The sequence below is a fragment of the Galeopterus variegatus genome, unplaced genomic scaffold, assembly GCF_000696425.1.
Source record: "Galeopterus variegatus unplaced genomic scaffold, G_variegatus-3.0.2 Scaffold2309, whole genome shotgun sequence".
In the NCBI taxonomy this organism is placed as follows: domain Eukaryota; kingdom Metazoa; phylum Chordata; class Mammalia; order Dermoptera; family Cynocephalidae; genus Galeopterus; species Galeopterus variegatus.
Window position 1 is genome coordinate 137030 of NW_007728420.1, and position 25137 is coordinate 162166.

At 42.2% G+C, this 25137-nt stretch overlaps 2 protein-coding genes across 5 annotated transcripts in view; one reads left to right on the top strand and one right to left on the bottom strand.

Moving 5' to 3' along the window:
* The window catches only part of SIMC1 (SUMO-interacting motifs containing 1), a 98958-nt gene extending 93476 nt beyond the window's left edge, over positions 1-5482 (top strand). Inside the window, exon 10 of the mRNA XM_008581260.1 lies at positions 4641-5482. Coding sequence (XP_008579482.1) covers positions 4641-4921 — 281 coding nt within the window. The 3' untranslated portion in view covers positions 4922-5482. The remainder of the gene's footprint in view (positions 1-4640) is intronic.
* An 86-nt stretch (positions 5483-5568) lies between these two features.
* Positions 5569-18163, bottom strand: KIAA1191 (KIAA1191 ortholog). Of its 4 annotated transcripts, XM_008581251.1 has the most exons (9): positions 17966-18107; positions 16735-16842; positions 16401-16491; positions 14040-14218; positions 10947-11073; positions 8438-8562; positions 7418-7524; positions 7074-7216; positions 5569-6964 (listed from the first exon to the last, which is right to left on the bottom strand). In XM_008581251.1, exons 3-9 carry the CDS (start codon positions 16426-16428, stop codon positions 6756-6758), a joined length of 918 nt encoding a protein of 305 aa, XP_008579473.1. In that variant the 5' UTR covers positions 16429-16491; positions 16735-16842; positions 17966-18107; the 3' UTR covers positions 5569-6755. The 4 variants fall into 4 exon arrangements, with proteins under 4 accessions (XP_008579473.1, XP_008579472.1, XP_008579474.1 ...); XM_008581250.1 differs by lacking the exon at positions 16735-16842 and having other exon boundaries at positions 17966-18163; XM_008581252.1 differs by lacking the exons at positions 16401-16491; positions 16735-16842 and having other exon boundaries at positions 17966-18054.
* Positions 18164-25137: the final 6974 nt, after the last annotated feature.

A 25137-nucleotide genomic window follows, 5' to 3' on the forward strand; every position in this document is an offset into this window, starting at 1 on the left:
TGGGAAAACCTCAGTGAATAAGACCAGCATGGCCCCTGCCCTCATACCACTTACTGTCTAGTGGAGAGATTGACCCTAAATAGATAATCACACAAGTAACGTATAATTACAATTAAAGTAAATGCTGTCAGGGCCGGCCCGTGGCTCACTCAGGAGAGTGTGGTGCTGATAACACCAAGGCCACGGGTTCAGATCCCTATGTAGGGATTGGGCCAGTTAGCTCACTTGGGAGAGCGACAACACCAAGCCAACGGTTAAGGTCCCCTTACTGGTCATCTTTTAAAAAAAACCTTAATTGGGCCGGCCCGTGGCTCACTCAGGAGAGTGTGGTGCTGATAACACCAAGGCCATGGGTTCAGATCCCTATGTAGGGATTGGGCCAGTTAGCTCACTTGGGAGAGCGACAACACCAAGCCAACGGTTAAGGTCCCCTTACTGGTCATCTTTTAAAAAAAACCTTAATTGGGCCGGAATGCTGTGAGGGAAAGTACAAGTGGACAAAACAGGAGGACCTAATCTATTTTAGAAGGACTTGGGAAGGCCTCCCCAAAGAAGAGATATTTCAGCTAGTCTGATATGAGGTACTGGTATTAGTTATGCAAATAGGGAGGGGAGAGTTTTCCAGAAAGAAGGAACAGCATGTCCAAGGACCCTGAGGCAAGAAGTTGCTCAGTGAGAGAAGGGAACATAGAACAAGCTCATAGGGCTCGGATGTAGTGAGCAAGGGGAGAATAGCATGAGATGAGACCAGAGTAGCAGATGGACAGGGTGTGAAGGGCCTTCCATTAAGGAACTTCAGCTGAATTCCAAGAGTGGAGGGAAGCCATCAAAGTGGTTTCAAGTAAGGGAGTATCATGATCAGATCTGCAAATTTAAAAGTTTGCTCTGCCCAGTGTGTGGCAAATGGTTTGGAAGAGGGTCAGAGAGGTCAGATGGTGCTGTGGCTGTGGGAAGTGCAGTGGGGAAGGCAGTAGATGCAGCAGAACCTCTTTGAAGATCAATTAGACAGAGCTTGAGTGACTGCATCTGAAGGATGACTCCCAGCGTCCTGCCATTACTGATATGGAGCAAGGAGGAGAAGGAGCTGCAGGGAAAATAAAGAGCTTAGTTGATGTGTTAGGGTAGAGATTCTTCTAATGATGATAAAATAACAGTAGCTAACTCCAGTATTGATGCAGAACTAGTAATAGTACTGTCAGCTAAAATGTCTTGAGCCAGGCATTATGCTAAACTCTTTTCTTAAATTGCCTCATCCAGTAAACAACCTCTGATGTAAGAATTCTCATCCCTACTGAAGCATGAAATCCAAGGCCTTGCCACCTGAACCAGAATGGCTGAAGTCCATTGAGATGGCCACCACTAACATTTGCTTCTTTAAATTTCCTGCATTATTTTAATAAACTCCAAATTCTTCTTGCTCACACACTAAGTCTTCCCTATTCCACCCTATTCAACCAATTTTTCTTTCCATTTTTTCAAAATCATTTTTGTATTTTTCAGAGTAGCACATGCCTTGTTTAAGAAAATCAAATTCTACTAAAGGGCTTTTGCCTAAGACAGTTCTACACCAGTAGCAAAGTGAAATAGATCACATCTCCCTACTTAAAACCCTTAGTATCCCCTTGCTCACAAAGGCCAAACTCCACATTGTAATGTGGCCCAGTCTACCATCCAATTCCGTTTTCTACTCTCCCTCTTACTACCCTGATTTTATCTCTAGTTCTTAAAGCAAGCTTTTCCCGCCTCGTGGCATTTGTGCTTGCTGTTCTCTCTACCCGGACTGCTTTCCCCTAGACCTTTGCATAGTTGGCTCCTTCTCATCCTCACGACTCCAGAGGCCCTCCCTGGCTAGCGTGGGCTGCTTCCCTCTTTCTCCCCAATGTTACTGTTTATCACAGCATCCAATTTCTTGGATTGCACTAATGCCAAGCTATAATCACAATATTTTTGTTGGTCAGGCTTCCCGCAACTGTATCCATCCACAGGGACTGGGCCCAAGTCTCTGATTCCACTGTGTGCCAGAGACTGGCCCAGTTCCGGATATGAAGTAGGTGTATACCATAAACTTTTGCTGATTGCATGTGGAAAGGGCCCTGCAGTTACATCTTATGGCAGCTTTGTTTCCTGTGTTTCGAGACTTTTTGAACACGCCGTTGCGTGTTTATTGTACTTTCTTTTTGGATTGCAATTAGGCCCATTGGTATAAGTTTAGAGACTTTACTTTTCAGTAAGTAGTACAGTGAACACCCATATACCCTTTAATTTGATTCACCAGCTGTTAACATTTTGCCACATCTGATTTACCTATTGATCCATTTGTATATGAAGGTATTTCAAAAAGTTCATGGAAAAAATTTTTTAATAAACACACAAAAGAAAAAAAAGTTCATGGAAAGATTCATATTATCTTTTAACTCTATTTTTCTACGAACTTTTTGAAGTACCCATGTACTTTTTTTTTCTGAACCAGTTGAGAGTAAGTTGCACCATCATAATCCTTCTGCTTAAATACTGATTCTCCTAAGAATAAGGGTATTCTCCTACATACCACTGTTTATCATCATACTCAAGAAACTTATTCTTGGGCCGGCCCGGTGGCGCACTGCTATAGTGTGCCGCTTGGGAAGCGTGGTGGCGCTCCCGCCGAGGGTTCGGATCCCACATACAGACCGGTTCCCGCTCACTGGCTGAGCGAGGCACGGGAGCAGCACCGAGGGTTGCGATCCCGTTGCCGGTCCCCGGTCCGGTACGGGGGCAACACTGAGGGTTGCGATCCGTTGCCGGACACGGAAAAAGACAAAAGACAAAAAAAAAAAAGAAACTTATTCTTGACAGAATGTTATGTAATATTGTCCCAGTAATACCCTTAGGTGGTTGGTTTTGTTGTGAGCCCAGATCCAGACAAATGTCAAGCATTGTACTCTTTGGTCTTTAGTCTAGCACAGTTCCCAGCCTTTATTTGTCCTTCATGACACACATTTTTGATGAGTCCAGGCCAGTTATTTTGTAGAATGTCCCATATCTGGGATTGTCTAATTTTTTACTCATGATCATATTCATGTTAAATACTTTTGACAAAAATACTGAATAGATGATGATGTACCCTCTTTGCAGTGCATGACATCAAAAGGCAATGTCATTTTGGTTCCATTAGTGGTTAAGTTTGGTCATTTGGTTAGGGTGGTGTCTATCAGATTTCTCCAGTGTTTCCCCTTTATTTGTAAGTAATCCACAGGGTGTAATTTTGAGACCGTGAATATCCTCTTCAGCTTTTCATTTGATGGTTTTAGCATCCTTTAATGGTTCTTACAGGAATCAAATGTATTAGTAAGTTAAAAACTGGTGACTTTCTACTTCTACATTTAACTGGCCTTCTTCTGGAAAAAGGACTTTTCCCTCCTCTGCCACTTCCTTCCCCCTTTCCCATTTTTTAAAAATTATTTTGATTATGCACTCAGAGCTTTTTAAAAATTCAATAATCCATTTTTGTCATTAATTTTTATGATCACATTGTTTAAAATGTGGCCAACAGGAGCCTCTTTCTGTTGGTTCCTATGTCCTTTTGACAGTTCCCCATCAGTTTTTAAGCATTCCCTTACTTTCATACAAAAGATGTTCTAGGTTCACTTTGTAATTTTTTTCTTTTGGGGGAGGAGGGGTAGTGGCCAGTACAGGGATCAAACCCTGTATCAGCATCACGCTCTAACCTACGGAGCTAACTACCCCACCAGCCATACTTTGTAATTTTCTTGCTCTGGTCCTGAAATCAGCCTTTTCTCCAAAAAATTCGTTTCTTTTAGTGGAGAATGGGGATCAGTATTTAGAAACAAAGATCTAGATGCTAAGTGTGCTGATTGATATTGGGGTGTCTCTGCTTCAGGCCCTTTCTGATGACAAAGCTAGTAAATTATATAATTTTCCAAAAATACAAGTTCATACCAATACAATTTCCACTCCATTACCACAGAATTCTTCCTCTCTTCGCCATTCCATGCCTGAATCTCTCTTCTCCCACAGCAAGAACCCTGGTTCCCAACAACATGAATAATGACAAAGCTAGTAAATTATATAATTTTCCAAAAATACAAGTTCATACCAATACAATTTCCACTCCATTACCACAGAATTCTTCCTCTCTTCGCATTCCATGCCTGAATCTCTCTTCTCCCACAGCAAGAACCCTGGTTCCCAACAACATGAATATATTGATTCATTTGATCTATCCTACAATACATGCAAAATAGCTTCAGAATAACTACAATAAATCAATACCACACCAAACTTACTAAGTTCAATATTTCTTTAATTCTTTTCATACTTTGGAATCTCCCTATTCAAAATTCACTTGAATTTTTTTCTATAGTTGTGTTAATTTGAAATATAGTTTAATATAGGTGCATTGTTTAGATTAACAGAGGGAAAGAACTAAAATGGAATACAATTTTTTTTATATGTAACACTTCATGGGGGCCAGAGAGAACCAAGAACAAAGGACCTTTTGGAAATGGAGTTACCAAAGGCACTCACATGGCCATTGACTTGTATCCCAGTAGCTAGTCAACAAGTGTTTGCCGAGACCCTACCTACTAAGTATCACAAAAGAATGAAAAGCAGTTCAACTGACTTTTCCTCTCTTGCAGAGCACTTACGGAGTTCAGTGATCGATCGAAAAGACCTAATAATCAAAAGAATTAAGCCCAAGCCTCAGCAAGGAGATGACATCACAGTGGTGGATGTGGAGAAGCAGATTGAGGCCTTCCGCAGCCGCTTGATCCACATGCTGGGGGAGCCTCTTGTCCCCCAACTCCAAGACAAAGTGCACTTGTTGAAGCTCCTGCTCTTCTATGCTGCAGACTTGAACCCTGATGCAGAGCCCTCACAAAAGAATTGGAGCAACCCCTGCAGACCTCCTAAGCACTGAACAGCAAGAGTACCTCCTGAACTCTATCTCCAATTACTTAGAAGCTCTAAAAGTATGAAAAGTAGTTAAAAATCTTACAGGACCAAACCTTATTTATCTGTAGGTTGTAATAATTTCCTAACTCCTTAGTAAATATCTTTTCTTTTTTTTATAATTCTGTCCTAAGCTGTTCTCAAAATAGCTTAAATATACAAGGTGTATATATTTTTTAATAAATTATTTATCTATACTTTTTTTTGAAACAGCTAATACTATATGCACTATATGTTTAACATTTCTATTCAATATGTGAGAGAAGACTCCCTGTACTGAACAAACTCTGTACGTCAGTTTTGTTATTTAAGGTACTGACAACCTGTTTCCGGAGAGAAAGACATTCATTTTTCTCTAATGGAACACAAACATTCTACAGTAGACTTTCATATTGCCTATGAATTTGATTTTATGGCCAGTCTGTTACGATCTAATGTAATGAAGTGGGTAGAAACAAAAGGACTGAGTGTGTTACAAAACATTTGATGTTAAAAGGATACAATAAAAAGGCAATAGTTTTTCAAAATACCATGTTTTCTGTGCTTAGGTTCCCTGACTGTGGGTAGGCAGAATGGAATAGCTATTCTTGACAGGACAAAAAACAGACACCCACATATGAGAAAGTAGTAAGGATTTTTATTGTCAAAACAACAGATCATAACAGAAGACACAAATAAATTAATTGTTCTGATAATTTTAGGTTCCAAGGCCTCTCTACAGAAAGGTCAGCTCCTTATACAGACAAGATACTATCTAAACCAAAAAACAGCAGGTATTTGAGACATGTTCAAGACAATGACCATGTACACAGCGAGGAGAAATAAAAAGGCAGTCTCCCTAATTTCCTTTCCTCAGTAAGGTATGTGTTGCATAAAGGTGTGAGGCTCGTTTTGGTAAAAAATGCTTTTGTATAGAAAAATTCTGAATTCTTCCACCTCACCCAAAAAGTTTCAAGCCCTGACCTGAACAAGGAAATCAAAATAAGGTGACACTAGTTTCACGTGAACCTCAAGACTATAATCTAACTGTAGTTACCATCCTCCATACTTTACCAAATCAGTAGACTAAATTTTCTCCCTTAGGAAGTTTTCAACCAAATTGAAGTTAAATTAATCTCACTTTAAAGTACAAAGAAGGACATGCAACACTAGTGTTTGTTCTGTGACAGATAAAAGAGAAGGCTCCCTCCAACAGCACCAAGCCCAAGAGCCACCACAAAAAAAACAGGCTGGAGAACAAAGAGACCCATCAGGTCCACCAAAAAGCAAGGTGATTCCAGTTTCAGCCTAGAAAGGGGCGTCCCTGCCAAGTCTGGCTTTTAACTGTATCCAAATCTCAAACAGATCTTAGGTCCCCCTGATAAGGCTGGAGCACAGCACCAGCAGTCAAGAGGGCCAAAGTTGTCTAGACTACTCAGTGAGCACCTCTATGCCATGATTTGTCACTGTTCATGCTGACAACGGCAAAAGAATCAAGAAACTTGGGTTTTGGAAGAGCACAAACATTATTTACCTAATAAGCAATGATCAAAGTTCTTGTCTAGGGTGAATGATACAAAAATAGATCATGAGGTCCCCCATACATCACTGCTGAGATGATCTAATCTAATTTTAAAGCACTACAAAATGGCTTCTTTTACACGAGGACAAGCTTTGCACTAATGTGTCTCAAAAACCAAATGTTTCCAGCTCTACCCTCAGTTTAAGAGGTTTTTTCAAAATAGGCCTTTCCTATGTCAGAGCCAAGGTAAAAGGGGAATGAGATAAACCATCTATCCAGATTCCCTGGAAAAGAAAGAGCTCTAGAAGCCAGTGGGTGTGAGCACATTCAAGTCACGAGGTTTGAGCTTATGGGTCCGTGGCAGTTGTTTCTTCCCTTCCATCACTGGAATGTCCATCTTGGGTGGCTTGAAGTTTGCTGGATCTTCAGCCATTCGGGTGGCCTGGGCACTGATCACTTCCATTGGAGAGGGCTTCTGGGCTCCTCCGTAGGCCTGGGTGGCAAAACCTCCTACAGAAGAAAATCAGAGCAAATGATTTTGAAATCAGTAGGCAGCACCCAATATACAACAAAGTAAAATCCCTGCCACTTTGCTTCTTTTTTGAAGGAGTTGCCTTACCTGAATCATACTTCTGGAGGGATTTTGGTCCAAAGAAGCTCCATTTATCTGACGAGTTTCTGTCCTTATCCCCACTTCCAGGATCCATGTTGCTAGGATTTGGGCCTGGTAAGGCTGTGGAAGAACCAGAAGTGAACCAGCCTCTGAAAGAGAAAGAATAAAATTTATATATCCTAACATATCCTCTTCCTACACCTCTAGGAGTGTCTCACACCAAAAGAATAGGAACTGGAAACTAGCCCTGCTCAGTCTGAAACCACAGGCTTCAATCCAACTTCGTCTGCAGCACTAGCTTTCCTGGAGCACAGTAATGATGTGCAGAAAGGTCGCAAGGAAGGGCTCACCTGGACTTCTGCTTAGGGGAAGAATGGGGGGTGCTGCTCGGAGTGGACTGGGCTGATGGAGGCTGCTTCTCTTCTTTTGTTATTTCTCCACTCTGGAGCTTTAGTTTCTGTTCAGATGGGTAAGAGGAAAGACAAACAGCTAAGTCTGTGCATAAACAATTTGGTTTACATTCTAACTTTACAGGCACAAAGAAAAACATTTGTAACAGATTATCAGACTACTCTGGAATAAGGAAGGAAAAACCAACGGTCTATCAGTAGACTTGTTGAGTTCAGGTACTATGACTGGCTAAAACATGACCTTGGACCTCATTCCCTTCACTTATAAAATACAGAGAATAGTATCAACCTCAAAATACTAATGTGAAGATTAAGGGAATGCAAGTGCTTCATGAGTCACAGAGCACTATTCAGTATAAAGTGGTATTCTCCGAAAAGAAAGTCATTTGAAACTATTTTATTCATTCAAATATTTGGTCTTCATTAAATTAACCCTTACCAAAATTCCTCATTCCAATTTTAGTAATGAAAGAGCAAAAACATTCCAATCCCCCATTTGATTTTAATTTGTTAAAAATTAAATAAAGAGCATGATCTTCCTTTCCAGCTAAACTGTTACCTCTGTTGAAACTGCTTCTCTGTTGAAACTAGTTCTCCTCTCTCTCCCTCAAAGTCAGTCACTCTGGGACACAAACCAACCCACACTGGCTTTATGGTTCATAAAGCACTCACACATACATGTAGGCTGAGAATCTCTTTTGATACTCCTAACCAGAAGTAAGCAAAACAGATACCCCCACTTTATAGATGGAAAAGCAAAAACGAGGCTGAGCTCCAGAGCCGGGAAATATCACCACAGGTAGGAATAATCCAGTAGTAAATTCTATTGCCCAATTCTCTTCCCACCACGCTCCATAGCCCCCAACTTGGTGAGCTGGTAACTTCTAAACCACAGCTATGCTTCAAGCCACAAATGACGAAGGTTTGGTTTTTTCGCAAGTTCCCAAGAAACAAGCTTACGTGGAGTGCTTCTGCCACTCGAAGGTACTTGGTCTCCTCGGTGGTGAGGCCCTTGTGGGGTGTGTAGCCAGCATCTCTCAGCCCTGCCTGTTGCTCAAAACGCTGAATGCTTTCCTGGGTCTGTTCTGGGGACAGAGGAGATGACAGTCATGCCCCTTCCCCTCTCCCATCACAATCTGGGAAGGACAACACAGATATCTGCTGTTCTCCCCAGGAACAAGAGACCACACTAACAAGGAGGAAGGTTCTCTCAGAAGGACATTATAGTAACATCTCTGAACCTCACACAAAGGTTCTCGAACCAGAAGGAAGCCTTTCCTCACACCACCAAGCTAAACAAAGAACAGTTTATTCCTAAAGGGACAGCTGAAGAACCTCTAAGTAAACACTCCTTACCCTCTTATTTGTACACTGTGACATTTTCTTGTATTTAGAAATGCAAGATGGAGCAGGTAGCTGACAAACAGTAAAAATCATACAAATATAGTTTTCTAAAAGAAACTCACCACCCTCGTCACCCACACAAAACCTTTGCCAAAGAGAAACTGGCCACGTTCGTGCTGGGTGGTACAAAGGTACCAATCAGATTCAAACTACAAAGAACCCGCTTTGAACTAGCCAAAGTCCGCTGATCCAACGTTTCTCACATATGAAGCGATCTGTCACAGTGCCTGACAGCTGATGCTCAACACTGGTTGAGTTCCACCTGATTATCTCGTGATCAGTATGTCAGTTATACTGTGGAATGAATGACAGCTGAGTTTTTGCTTAGTCTGCACACAAACTACATCATACACCTGTACAGGAAGGTGGCAGCTGTGGACCAAAAGTCTAGACACCAGATGTACCATGTGACTTAGTCATTCCTCTTCTAAGGAAGGATTTCCATCAGAATAGAAGCAAAGAAAAAAAACCTAAACGCATAAAAATTTTCAGGCAGTCACCTGAAAATCTAAGAAGTGAGAAGGAATTTAATGAATTGTAAGTACACCAATACCAGGACTTTAAATGCAGCTATTTTTTTAAAATGTAAGACTGTAGCAAAATCAAAAGTTCATGGCTTATTTAAAAAAAAAAAACTGAAAAAAGTAGAAAGGTATGCCTACTATATCTGCACTTATATAAAAATATGCATATATTGTAAAAGTAAATAAGACAAATAACCCATGTGAATGACATTAGTATATTGGGGTATTATACTACTATATTACACGGTATGATACTGTGCTCAAAGAACAATGACTAAGCTTTCTAACACTGCTAGAACACATTCTCAAGCTTGCAAAACATAAGTAGTAGTTGCTAACTCAAATAGTGCATCTATGCATGAATAAGAGAAAACCAAAGAAAGAGTTTGGACTTTTGGTTCTTGGGTGAATTCTCCAGAAATTGGCCAAGACAAACTGGTTCCTCCCGGAGAAGATAAACAAGGACTTCTGACTTCAAAAATGAGCCAGCCAAGGAGAACTTCTATGTACCTTACCCCTGGTAGAGGCACTACTGCTGACAAGCAGAGCTATGTATCCAATAATTGTTAACTTCCCACAGCAAACAGAGAGGCTCTCCAGAGTGAAATTTAGTTAACTTGTTATAAGATTAACAAAAAAACAAATCAACCAGTCCAGCAACGACCACCAAGCTGCAGCAAGAAGGGCCCCAGGTTACTGAGCTGGGGAGTTAGGGGTGAGGGCTTTTCCACACCCCATCCCCATGAGATCTGCACCCAGCCCAGCAATGACCAACCCACTGCTCGAAGCCCTCCGGTCTCCCCTGCAGGAATGAGGGGCGTGCCACAGGCCTCAATCCCACCCCTCCTCCTCCCTCCTTCTTCCATCACATTTCTTTCCCCTTTCCCTTCTCCCCCTCCCTCCCAACTGCTCCACAACAACATCCTAGAATGTAAAAAATATTAATAAAATTTCATTTTCTTTAAAAAAAAAAAGATTAACAAAAAAAAAGGCAAGCTCTCTTATGCCAGGCTTCATGAGGACAACCAATCACATTCTTAGGATTAAATATGCTTGACACACCAACCCTAGTCCTCTTCCTGGTGGACAAACTTTAAGCTGTATAATTTAAAAAAACAAAAACAGAAACACAGGGAAAGTGGGAGATGCCTTGGCGTGTTGCCTTCTCCAGCAGTAGCTCGCAGCCACTGAGCATTGGGCCATCTAACCCTCACCTCAACCTGCCAGCTAGTTTCCTATTAAGGGAGAAACAGTCTCTACAGTTAAGTAACTTGCCCAAGACCACATAGATAGATATGGGAAAATGGGATTGTATGAGCAAAGCAGCAGGAATGCACCTAAATCAACTGACACGCTTAATGTTTGGCAAATCTTCCACCTAAAGGGGGCTTCAACACTGATGTGACTGAACAGCCAAACTGACATTTGTTAGGACCTGCTAAGGCAGACATGTTTGCATGGTCATCCACAGTTAGGCTGAGGAAGCCTACACTCTTCCCCAACTCCTACTTCGCTCTACTCTGAATGTGACAAGTGCTTACTTGTGATCAGAGAATTCATGATGACATGGGTGGCTCTAGCCTTCACCACTGGGACCTTGTCCATAATGTTAGTGGCCGATGACAGGGTCATGGCAGGGGAAGATACACTGGCTTCTCCTTCCTCCACCTGTTCAAGAGAGGTAAGGAAGCACTTGAGCATGGCAAGGGAGTCACACGCCTAAACATAACTCCCTTGGGGAAAAAGTTAATGAAATACCTTTAATCTGGTAAGTGATGAAATATTTGAAGGGGGTGGTTGGTCATCTCCACCCAGCTGGATAGGTACTATCCATAGTGACCACAGATAAAGATTATGTGAATAGTTTAAATTTATAAAAGTGGGAAAATCACAATTTGAAGCTCTGAGGTCTACTACCTTCCCAGCCTATGTCTTTCCAACAGCACTAAGAATGCACAAGAAACACCTATTAACTAAGCACTGACCACATGACAGGCACTACGCTAGATTTTACTTAATCAGAGCATTTGCTAAGTGGTTCTCAGTCTTTGTGGAGCATCAAAATCACCTGGAGTGTTTGTTAAACAGACTGCTGGACTCCACCCCAGGGTTTGTGATTTAGTAGGTCTGGGTTGGTCTGAGGTGCAGCTCAAGAACTTACATTCCTAACAAATTTCCAGGTGATGCTGATGCTGCTTGTCCCAAGACCACACTTTGAGGACCACTGCTCTAAAGGTTCAAGTAATGGTCTTTTAAAACAAAGAAAAAATCTATTAAGCTCCTAATCTTTAATGTGCAAGAGCTGGGAGCGTCCACCTTCTGTAATCTAAACACCTGGTACCATGATCAGGCCTAACAGGGAGGACAGAACTAGGCTTATTCTTTGTTCTCTGCTTCTCCAAAGGAATTGAAGAAAAAGTAAGATGGTCAAAAAGGAGGGACATAGAAGAAAGTATTGAAATGTTGTTTCCCTATTACAAAATAGGATTTATATTTTTCAGCTGTGACCTTACTCGAATAAAACTTGAATCTGTTTCCTGACTTGGAAGTTGGTTGATTCTTAACATGTGGGTAGCTGGGACACATGATAAATTGCATGTTAATGAGTCAAGCTGAGCGCTCCTTCCAGAGAGCAGGTGTTCCAAACTGTCAGCTATTCCAGCTGGGGTGCAACAGAAAACCCGAAGCCCATTTCTTTGCCTGGTAAAATAATCAGCAGCCTTTATAAGTGGAAAGGGTGTGCTGCCCTTAAAAGCACGATGTCGGAAGCCCTGCTTATTCTCTGCTCTGGTCTCATGAGTCCACTGCTTTGCCACTGCAGGCAGGCTGCAGGGGTCCTTTACTCCTACTATTTCCACTATTTTTTACACAGAATGTTTTTTCCTGAACAACTGACTGGGTCAGATTTTAGGAGATAATTGATACAGAGAATTTTCTACAGAGCTGTAGGGGACACTTTCTTAGAAAGGAGCTTCCTGTTCAGAGAGAGTAATGAGAGGAAAAAACTCATCAGAAAGAAAGGATCAAATATGGCTCACTAAGTGAAAAACTGGGAGCCAGTAACCACAGTATCAGCTACACACCTAATACGAGGGTACTTCAAAAAATTCATGGAAAAAAGGGGGCCGGCCCGGTGGCGCACTGGAGAGTGCGCAGCTTGGGAGTGCGGCGGCGCTCCCGCCGAGGGTTCGGATCCCATGTGGAGACCGGTTCCCGCTCACTGGCTGAGCGCAGTGCGGGCGCAGCACCGAGGGTTGCGATCCCGTTGCCGGTCCCCGGTACGGACGCAACACCGAGGGTTGTGATCCCATTACCAGTCAGTAAAAAAGACAAAAAGGGAAAAAAAAAAAAATTCATGGAAAATGGAATTAAAAGATAACACAAATATTTCCACGAACTTTCTGAAGTACCTGCGTATGTGCCAACCCTTTAAATCCTCTTTTACTTAATCCCCATAACACCTCCATGGTAATAAAGTACTCTCATCTCTCAGATGGCAACACTGTGGCTCAGGAGTAAAGCTGTGTGCCCAAGGTCATAGCTAGGACTCAGAACATTTGGAATTCACACCCAGGTCTGTTTCAGTAGACCCTTACTGTGTACTTCCTGTCAGGCCCTGAGCTACTGTGCTGTTCCAAGTCTGCTGAAACTGTAGCTGCAGGTTAAATGGCCTTATCTGCATGTGGCAGGCCTTATTTATTCAGGCAACAGTATAAGCTTTCTTGTGTTCTTGGTGGTTGGAGAGTCAGAGGTGAGAGAGTTAGTCCATGAAGTCAGGAAGGACAGGCTTCAGTAACACGCAACAAGCATGCAAGAACCAACGAAACCAAACTGCACACAAGGGTTGTGCGAGAGATCAAGGTGTATGTCAGAAAGGGCCTTGGGAAGGAGGCAGCTCTTGTAAAGGATAGCAAAGGCACTGCAGCAGGCAGAAGAGTGTGTGTTCAAGAAAGAGCCAATTTTTCCCCTAATCACAAAATGAATATTTTTTTGGAATCTACTTTATTCCAGGCCCTCTGTCAGATACCGCAGATAAGCGCACAAACTTAGACATGGCCCCTGCCCTCAAGAAGCTAATGGAAGAGGATAAAGTAATGTAGGGATTATGATGGGGTCCATGGCACGGGAGAGAGCTCAAAGGGAGAGGCAATAGTCCTATTGGGAGGATGGAGATGTCAGGAAAATTCTCACAGAAGAGGTTTTTGAGCTAAGACTTAAAAAAATACCATTTAGCAAATGGAGTGGGAGGAGGGGGTGAGAGAACAGGATGGGTAACCATTCTAAGCAATTGGAGCATCATGAAACAAGGACTTACGGGCATAAAATGCCCTTTTAAATGCAAGAAATCTTGGGTAACTTGAATGATTGGATCACTGACTAAGGGGGCTGGGGAGAGGTAGATAGGATGTGATCACATAGAACTTGGATCATGCTAAGGAGCTCAGATTTAATGTTGTGGAAAATGGAAGAGGAGGAAAAAAGTCACACCCACCATAGCTGAGACACAAAAAACATATACAGAGAGTGGTTGCTGAGCAGTTCCATGGATACAGGGAGTCCCTGAAGGCTTCTGGAGCAGAGGAAGGAGAACCAAGGGGCTGGTTTTTTCAGAAGCAGTGAGCAGGGTCAGATACCTGGGTGAGGTGCTGATATTTGCGCTCTGGAATCACTGGCTTCCAGGGGATGCTGCCCATGTCCGATGGAGGAGGAGTCATGGGCGTAGGGTCCTCGAGGGCATCATCATAGCTGAATGCCCGGCGGCACATCCCGATAGGCAGAGACATCTTGCCTAGAGGCCCACTAGGCTCAAGAGCTAAGAACAGAGACACCTGTCAAGATGGATCCAGCAACTGAACATACTAGTAGCATTCAATTAATCTGTAAGAAGAAAAGCTCTGAAACACTTATTCTGGAACAAAGCAAGGATAGCTTGTTCCAGAATAGCTAATCCATTCAAGGAAAAGTTAAATATGAAATACTAATTCCTTCCTCTATGCCTGACACTTTGGATTCTCCACTTAACCCACTCAGCAGCCCTAATCTATTTTTATGGTGAAGTGATTTGCCCAGTTCATAGAGAAAACGGCTAGCTGGGATTCAACCAAGGTCTGATTGCAAATTCTCTGCCTTCCCTAACTCACCAAAGACAACCCTGCAAAAAATATTTAAAACAACAGTTTCAAGTATTCTGTATGATTTAAACATCAGAACCAATTTCCATCACAGACTTTAGGCAACCACTCTCACAAAACACTGCCAGCTGATCCTGCCATTCATGTCCACTGGATCTGACTGCCAGAATGCCCCACTGTGACACAGGTACCCCACTTCAAGGGCACTCTCAGCTGTGCCAGACCAGGAAGCAAAGTTCATTTTGTTTGGTTTGCTGATCCTTTCATTTCACAACTATGGCCAGAGCCTGCCTTCAAGGTGACATGTCCCTGTTGCTAAAATTATGTAATCACACTCTCTAAAAGACATCAGCTTGCCTGGCAATAAGTCCGAAACCACCAAAGACTTCATTTCAACAACAAGGGACCAAGAAGCTATCAACATTATTCTTACTAATATTAATAATAACTACTAACAGACCCATAGAAGGAGAAAGAATTAGTGGTTGCCAAGGGCTGGGGAGAGGGCAGAATGAGGTGTGAATGCTAATGGGTTTCCTTTTGGGGTGATACCAATGTTCTGCAGTTACGTAGTGGTGAGAGCTGCACAACACTGTGCATATACTAAAAACCACAAAATTGTTTGATTTAAATAGGTGAATTTTATGATATGTGCATTATATCTCAAAACAAACATAAAAGCAAATAATAATTACTAAGTAATCCTCCTTGCTAAGCACTTTCATCCCTCATCTTACCTAATCTTCATTAAGCAGATATTCCTTCCATTTTCCGGATCAGGTAACTGAAGCATAGATCTTAAGCCATTTATGCAATATAACCCAGCTAGCACGTATGGGACTGGAACACAGACCTAAGCCAAAGCCCAAACTCTGCATGCAACACTCCATGCTCCCCACACTACAAAGCATGAACCTAATGTATGCAAGTGTATGGCGTGGATGGTTACAGGGAGTTTATAGCAACCACAGCAATGGTGAAAGACAAACTAAAACACAAGCTGATGACACAAGTTCATGATGTTAGAGACCTAGAGATGGATCTATACTGGGGGACACTGGGAGATGTCTATTAATCCACCTGATTTGAGAGCAATTTCAAAAACAACTTAAAGACTTCCCCCAACAGCCTTCCTAAAAATGATAATAATAAAGTCAACTAATATTTACTAGGAAATATATTCCTACAGAGACAAAAAAAATTTCTGGGCAGTAAATGCATATTCATCATTAACTTTTAACACATTTTCACATATTTTATGTTTAATTTTCTCAACAACCCTGAGAGATGAGCACCATCATCTATACTTTACTGAGAATCAGAAACTGAGTGATGCAGAATTAATTAAAATCACCTTTCCTTCCAATAAAACAGTTCAAGGAGGGTCCAATGACTTCAGTAACCCAGAAATTATTGCCCTACCCAGACCCAGATTCATTCAATGTTGCTGTAAGCATTTCCTTGACTAAGTTCAATTTGCCATTAAACCAGGCTGGTGCCCTTTTACCCAGACCTCCAACCTGCCCCTCCACCCCCCAAAAAAGTGGGTGAGTTTAGTCACTTTGATACATACTACAATACAAGAACTATATGACTTATTCTGAATTCTTATTTGATATCTGTAGGAAAAGTAACAAGTTTGTCATACCTTTAAGTAAAATGATTGTTCTCTTTTAAGTTAGGTTTTGGGTTCATACCATGGCTGAGTGGTTAATAAGATAATATTTAAATAAGGCCAATCTATTAAGTCTAAATACTTGCCTAGTGGCAGAGGTAACCATTAATATATTTCAGATAAAACTGGTTTCTGTCGAGCTCAAAACAAAGGGCAAACATGACTTTACCAAAAAGAATTAAGTTTACCAGGTACTTCTGGTTGTCTTGAAGCCATTGAAAGAAAGACTGGGATCCAGGTGCTTTTTCTATATAAAATTCGGAGCTGAGTCCCTGCCACCTAATAAAAATAACAAAGGGCATTTTCTTATGGTGAACACCAAAGAATAACTCCAATGCTGTTCTTCTGACAGGCACACAGTTTTATGGCTTGTTTACAAGGTGGAACATACATACAAGAACCAATGGGAGACAAACATGCCAATGAGAGAAAAAAAGGATAAAGTCAAAGGTCTCACCACACCCATGATCTTAATACCTGCAAGATGACAAAACACCATACATGGTGAAAAAGTCACCTTACCACAGTGAAATGATGTGACGACTATGCTGACAAACAGATGTTAATGAGGAACATTGTCCAGCTGCTGCTAATTAGCAAAGCTTCCCAGGAAGAGTCCATCCAGAGGTTCTAATAACAACAAACAACCAGCATTGGTACAGCCATTCAGAGTCTGCCTAACACTTTCCCATACATTCATTTACTCCCCATAACAACCTTGCAAGAGGTATTTCATTGTCTTGACTCACAGCAAGAGGTTAGATACCATACTAGGTAAATTCATTCTTTTTTTTCCTCTTCTTTTTTTGCGGCTGGCCGGTACAGGGATCCAACCCTGGACCTTGGCGTTATCGGCACCATGCTCTAACCAACTCAGCTAACTGCCCGGCCTGGTGAATTCATTCTTTATTGTTAACACTGACTAATGTTTATTACCTTTTAGACAAAACTTATCTTTTAACCCTTACAGCAACACTGCAAAACAGGTTATTATTTATCCCAAACTTAAAGACAAGGAAACAAAAATCAGGAGGTAATTAAGTGATTTGTCCAAGGTCACAGATAAGCGACCCATCTGCCGGTAGTTCCATTCCCATTTTACAAGTCCCCGAGAAAGTCAAGTTGCTGGCTTTTCAATTTATTGCTCCCTCTGTCCGAGAGAGCTACGAGAGCAAACCAGTTTGTTCTTCACTAAAGAGCATCGCAAAAACCAAAGTTCAGCCATCATCCCAGTCCAGGGAACACACCCGCCCCAGAACTATCCCCTGCCCTTCTCCCTTTCCCCGCCCCCTCTAGAGCTCACAGCCCCTCGAGCCTCTCCTCTACCAGATACGAAACAAAGCCACCCGGACCTGAAAAGCCAGGCCTGACCCAACCGCCTCTCCCACTCCTTGAGGCTAAGAAAGACTAAGGAGATAGGGCCAGAGCCTGGCACGAGCAGGAGGCTCCCCGAGCGTAGGGCAGGGCGGGGACGTGAGGAGTGGGGGTCCTGGGCTCGGCCGGTCCGACAAAGCACAGAAGCTCCGCGTCAGGGATGCAGGGGAATCATTAGAGAGAAGCCCCATGAGGAGAACTCCGACCGGCGGGGCGAGTGAGACCAGGGGCGATCAGGCCGAGCTCTGAGCCGGGGTAAGGGGAGGGAGAGGCATGCAGGGGCCCCGACCCGGGCCTGGGTGGATGGGCCGGGAGGGCACCCCTCCCGACGGGAAGAGGACGTAGCCCCAGGGAGGGCCCAGGCCCGCCGTCTGGTAACCTGCTTTCCTGCTGCCGCCGAGCTGCCTGCGGCCCAAACTCCGGCACTAAAGAGGCTTCGGGGACCCACGTCTCCCGAGAGGCTGTGGCGCAGTCCAAACCCAAGCCATGGTGAGAGCGGCGGCGACACCGAAGGTCCCCAACGCCAAGAAGAGAACATTGACTGCCGGGCGGCCGGCAGCCGGTGATAAAGCCTCTCGAGACCGTGGCACTTCGCGCGAGACTTGGCCCTGGAAGCGCTCGGGGCATGCTGGGAATTGTAGTTCAAGAATCTGGTGGTCCCATGCCTTTAGCTGTCCTGTGGGTTGAGGGGAGCCACCGCGCCGAATGCGAGAGTGCGGAATCCGTCAGCTCGGAGAGATGGGCCACGTTTTACCACCACTTTCTCAGTGCCTGTTCTGTGCCTGGGTCCGTGACAGGCTGAGGGAAGATGGAGATGGCATAGGAAAGCGACATCCTCAAACCCAAGCCCACCCCAGGAGGACTATAGAGGTTGGGGGTGGATCTCACATTTCAATTTCAGCAGTTGGGGTTGTCCAGGCATACTGGCAGGATTGAGAGGCTTTGCTCAGGCAACTTTGAACTTGAGTGCCATTTCCAGAGCAGGGCGCTTGAGTGAGCCACGAATTATAGAATTTTATAAATTCTATAATTAGCTTATAAATAAATCACATTGCAGTGGTGTGTGTGTGTGTGTGTGTGTGTGTGTGTGTGTGTGTGTGTGTGTGTGTGTGTGTGTGTGTGTGTGTTAAAAGCGTTACTTTGTTAACTTGGAACTTTTTAAATATGCCATATTTTTTATCCTCTGTGGAAGCGAAGCTGACACCTTGCCCCTCTTGCCCCACAAGGAAGGGGTGCATATCACATCTCACAGCCAGAGAGGAAGAAACAGCACTTTGCAATTGCACCCTTATATAAATCATAAGGTAGAATCTCCTCATTCAGTTCTTATAAACAAATTCATAAGAACTTCAGCCTTTCTATTTAAAAAAAAAACAAAAAAAACTTAAGCCTTTCCTGGAAGTTACTGACTCGCCGATTAAAACAAATTTTTCCCTGATTTTTGTGGTACCAATGTCTGAAGCTATGTCATGACCTTGGCAGGTAGTGAGAAACTGATGTTTTCCACAAACAGCAGACTGTGAATCTTGGCAATCTCATGGGATTTCCCCTTTAAATGGGTGTTGGGGGGGGCAGGTAGGGGGGATCTAATGCTTCTAAAGCCTAGACTCCCTTACAAGCCTTCTTTGCAAGTAAATTGCTTTGCTAAATAGTTTGGTTGCCTAGGCTTCCTGTCCCAGCTATGGCAGATTCAGTCAGTCAGTCATGACTAAATCGTGAGGCCCAGGAAGGGCACCTCCTGAGCTGTTTGAGGTCAGGCCATCTTTCTCAGCTCCTGGGATAGGTCTCTTGTGGTAATAGAGCTTTCCCCCACCCCCTTTTCTGTGCTTTTTTTTTTTCTGACTTTGGTTTTGGTTCTCAGCCAAGCATGGTTCCAGTTCTGTACACAGTTGTTTTATTTCACCAAGAGTGGCAGCATCATTGGGAAGGTGGTCTTTGAGGTCTGACTATATACATGGTTCTTATCTGATGACAGACAACAGTCAAGGGTCCCTGTGTTGGCTGACCAGGGAATCTGGTTGCCTGTTACAACATAAAGTAATTTTCTAAATGCTTTTGTCTGTGAGTCGTTTTTTCTCATTTCTGTGGGCATTTCATACCTTAATAAACTTGGAGCCACAGAAATTGGAATTGCCCAGGATCTCTCTTCCATACTCAGCTATGAGTCCTGCATTTTAGATGCCCCAAATCATCCTGCATTCCTACTTCATGAGGCAGGGGGCAGAGAGTGGGACAAAATTCTGCCTACCTGCCTTCCTCTGCACATCTGCCCCCTCTGACCAGTCCAACCCCTCAGAAATGTCCACTCCCTAGACAGACCTGCCAAAGCTTTCATGACCCATCAGCAGACAGGAACTTGGTCACATGGTTGGTTGTAAGTGAGGCATTTGTATTTGGGGGATGTATAGGCTGGTGCTCTCTCTGGAAACCTGCCCCCTGTATCATTATAGATGAGGTACTCCACCTAGTAATGCTCAGAAATTGCCCATGTCCGCTGCCCATTCTGCAGCAGAGGAAACTAATACTCTCAAGGGGACCTTGGCAAAAGGAACCTCAGCCAGGAAGTGGCAGAATTGAAACTCAAATCCAGGGCTGAGTGTCCAGCTAACAGTTTGGCTTCTGAGCACTATCACCAAGTGCCCAGCTAAGAGCTGACTCTAGGCAGCTGGCCTCAGCTTCTCCACTTTAACTTCCCTGGAGCAAAAGGTTTGAAGTCACAAGTGGAAGAAACACATCCCTCTGGTGATAAAGAGGAAAGACTTCACTGAAGAAATTAACTTAAGGATGCTGAGCTAGAACTGTCAGACTGTCCTTAGAGATCAACTTCTCCAACCTGCTATTGCAGATGGTGCAACTAAAATGCAAAGAACAGACTGAACCAGGCCAATGTCATGCAGCTAGTCTGCAGCAGTTGGTTAGATAGAAAATACATTCTTGTGTCTTACTTTGTGTCAGGCACTGTGCTTGGTACTTGGGGTACACTGGGGAGAAAGACACAGTCCCTGATGTTATGGGCTGAATCGCATTCTCCCAAAATTCATATGATGGAGTCCCAACCCCCAATACATCAGAATTTAATGGTATTTGGAGATAAAGTCTTTAATGAGGTGATTAAATTTAAAAGGGGTCATTAGAGTGGGAACTAATCCAATATAACTGTCATCCTTACAAAAAGAGGAAGAGGCCAGTAATGCATGCACACAGAGGAAACATGACAACTAAATACAATAAATGATACATGATTGAATCATAGATTTTTCCATTAAAAAACAGCTATAAGGGCTGGCTAATTAGCTCACTTGGTTAGAGCATGGTGTTGATAACACCAAGGTCAAGGGTTCAGATCCTCATACTGACCAGCTGCCAAAAAACAAAACAAAACAAAACAAAAAACAGCTATAAAAGATATTACTGGGGCAGGGGACTAGCTGGTTAGCTCAGTTGGTTGGAGCACAGTGCTATATCACTAAAGTCAAGGGTTCAGATCCCCTTACTGGCCAGCCACCCCCACCCCCACCCCCACCCCCGCAAAAAAAAAAGATATTACTGGGGCAATTGAGGAAATTTTAATATGGGCTGCATATTAAATAATAGTATCATATCAGCATTAAAATTCCTGCTGGTTATTACTATGGTTATTATTAAGAAGCATGTTCTTGTTAGGAGATACCTTCTGATGTATTTGGGACTGAAATGCCACCATGTCTGCAACTACTTCTCAAAGAATTCAGAGACAGAGAGAGAGGTATGCATGTGTGTCTGAAAATATATATGGGGCTGACAGGTTAGCTCAGTTGATTAGAGCGTGGTGCTAGTAACACCAAGGTCCAGGGTTCAATCTCTGCATTGCCCAGCAGCCAAAAAAAAAAAAATTGAATTTATATATGAGGAGATGACTAGATAACTAGATAAACAGACTAGATATCTAGATATCTAGATAACTAGTAAACTAGATATCTAGATAACTAGATATATCAAATGAGGCAAATGTTAACAGTTGGTGACTCAAGGATTTGCAAGTGTTCATGAAGCTATTCTTAAAGTTTTTTCTGTAGATTTGAAATTTTATAAAATAAAAAAACTGGGAAAAATCCAAATGTAAGGTGATTTAGTAAGGAATCATTTAGTTGAGAGGAGAGAAACCCAGCTCCACCAGCTTAGCTCATGGAATCTCTCATGAATACCTGAAACCAGAGACTCAAATTTCCTCTTTCTCATCTTTTAATGTTATCTTCATTTTCTCTCACCGTCTCTATGGAATTCAACAGCTGATAACTTTACGTTCACCAAGAAGAGACTGGCTCCATTTCTCAATCTCAGTTTGATAAACTCCAAGGAAGGCCTGGCCTGGCTTGGATCAGTGCTCCCCACCATCCTGACCAGTCATCTGTGGCCAGAAGGACATGGTAACATTAGAAAATGTCAGCTTCCCTAGGAAACTCACATTGGGATGGAGAAGCATTTCCCATAGGAAAAGGAGGAGGGGCCAGAAAGAACTGTAGGTGTCAGCACATAGTAGATGCAATCATCACCTTCTCAACAGGATTGACCAATATTTAAGGGACAGGAATTATGCTAGGTGCTGGGGGTATAGCAGTGACACAGTCCCTGCCCTCATGGGGGCAGTCCCCTTCTAAAAGAAAGAGGCAATAAACTGATACTTATCCAAATTGCTAATTAAGCAAATGGGAAAAGGATATAAACAGAAAATTCACAGAAAAGAAAAACTGAATGGTGAGTAAACACCTTAAAAGGCGCTCAACCAATCCAGCAGTCCCACCTCTGGGTATTTACCCAGAAGATTTGAGATCAATTTGTCAAAGAGATGTCTGCACTCCCATGTTCACTGCAGCACTATTCACATAAGCCACATTACAGAATCACCTAAGTGTCCATCAGTGGATGAATAGATAAAGAAAACATGGTATATATACACAACGGAATACTATTCAGTCTTTAAGGAAAAGAAAGTTCTATCATTTGCTACAACATGGATGAACACTGGAGAATATTATACTAGGTGAAATAAGCCAGGCACAGAAAGACAAACACTGCACGTTCTCAATTATATGTGGAATCTAAAACAATCGAACACATCGAAGCAGAGAGTAGAATGGTGGTTACAGAGACCAGGGGTAGGAGAGAGAGATGGGAAGATGATGGTCAAAGGGTATAAAATCTCAGTTAGACAGAAGGAATATGTTTTTTTTAGTTCTCTTGCATAGCATGGTGAATATAGTTAATGACAGAATACATCTCAAAGTTGCTAACAGAGTAAATTTCAAATATTCTCACCACAAAAAAATTAAGTATTTGAGGTGGGGAATATGTTAACTAGCTTGATTTAATTACTCCACATTATATTCATAGATCATAACATCACCTTATATGTCATAAATTTATGCAATTATTAATTGTCAATTTACAACATAAAAGGGGCTCTGCCTCACTCAAAATCAGAAAAATACAAATGAAAATAAAGGGACATAAGTACATTTCTATAAGACTGCAAAAAAAATTTTGTCTGGTAATACCATATGTTGACAAGGATATGGGGAAATAGAAATTGTTAATGTTTCCAGAATGGATTGTAAATTAGGACAGCCACTTTGGAGAGCAATTTAGCAATTGTAGTGGATTGAATTGTGGCCGCCCAAAGTTTAATGTGTTAGAGGCTTGGTCCCCACTGTGACAGTGTTAAGAGGGTGGGAAATCCTATTATGGCAATTGAAAGATGGGACCTTGAAGAGAAGATTTGATTGTAGGACCATGACATAGTGAATAGATTAATAATGGCGGTTATGGGTGTGGTTCTACGGGCTTTAAAAGAAGAGTACATGAGAGCCTCTCTCTGTCTGCTCTGCCATTTGCTGCCATGTGAGATCCCTGCATTACTGTACAGCCACCACCAAAGAAGACCTTCAACAGATGTGTTCCCTGGACTTTGGACTTCCCAGCCTCTGAAACTGTAAGCAATAAATTTCATTTTCTTATGAATTACCCAGGTCCAGGTATTTTGTTATAAATGACAGAAATGGACTAAGACAGCAATAGACAAAGAGAATGATCCAGCAATTCCATTCCTTGGGATATATCATAGAAAAGCTCTTGCAAATGTGCTCAAGGAGACACATATAAGAATCTTCATTGCTAAGAAGCAACTGGAACAAGACAAGGATGCCTACTCTCACCATTCCTATTTGACATAGTTCTGGAAGTCCTAGCCAGAGCCATTAGGCAAGAGAAAGAATAAAGGGCATCCACATTGGAAAGAAGGAAGTAAAATCATGCTTGCTTGCAGACGACATGCTTTTATAGGGAGAAAAATCTAAAGACTCTACCAAAAGACTTTAGACCTGATAAATTTGGTAAAGTTTCAGGATACAAAATCAACATACAAAAATTATTTCTAAACACCAGTAACAAACTAGTGGAAAGAGAAAACAAAAAGGCAATCCCATTTACAATGGTGACAAAACTAAAACAAAATATTTAGGAATAACTTTAACCAAGGAGGTGAAAGATCTCTACAAGAAAACTATAAAACACTAACTAAAGAAATGATAGAAGACACACAAAAATGGAAAGACATCCCATGTTCATGGATTGGAAGAACCATTATTGTTAAAATGACCATACTACACAAACTGATCTACAGTTTCAATGCAATTTCCATCAAATTACCAATGATACACTTCACAGAAAAAAAAAAGACCCTAAAATATACAGAACAACAAAAGAGGCCAAATAGCCAAAGCATTCCTAAGCTAAAAGAACAAAGCAGGAGCCATCACACTCACTGACTTCAAAATACACTACAAACCTGTAGTAATCAAAACAGCATGGTATAGGCACAAAAACAGACACATAGAGGAATGGAACAGAATAGAGATCCCAGAAATAAATCCATGTACCTATAGCAAACTTATTTCAACAAAGGTGCCAAGAACATACATTGGGGAAAGGACAGTCTCTTCAATAAGTGCTGCTGGGAAAACTGGATATTCACATGCAGAAAAAAAAGACTAGACCCCTATCCCTCACCACATACAAAAATCAACTCAAAATGGATTAAAGACTTAAATGTAAAACCCCAAACTATGAAACTACTAGAAGAAAACACAGGTGGGGCTGGCCTGTTAGCTCAGTCTGGTAGAGCCTGGTGTTGGCAAACACCAAGATCAAGGGTTCAGATCCCCATACGAGCCAGCCATCAGAAAAGAAAAAGAAAGAAAAAGAAAACACAGGGGAAACGCTTCAGGACATCAAACTGGGCAAAGATTTTGTGAACAAGACTTCAAAAACACAGGCAACAAAAGCAAAAATAGACAAATAAGATTATATCCAACTGAAAAGCTTCTGCACAGCAAAGGAAACAATCAACAGAGCAAAAAGACAAGCTACAGAATGGGAGAAAATATCTGCAAACTATTCATCCATCAAGGGATTAATATCCAGAATATATGAAGAACTCGAATAACTCAACAGAAAACAAACAAATGACCCAATTTTAAAATGGACAAATGACCTGAATAGACATTTCTCAAAAGA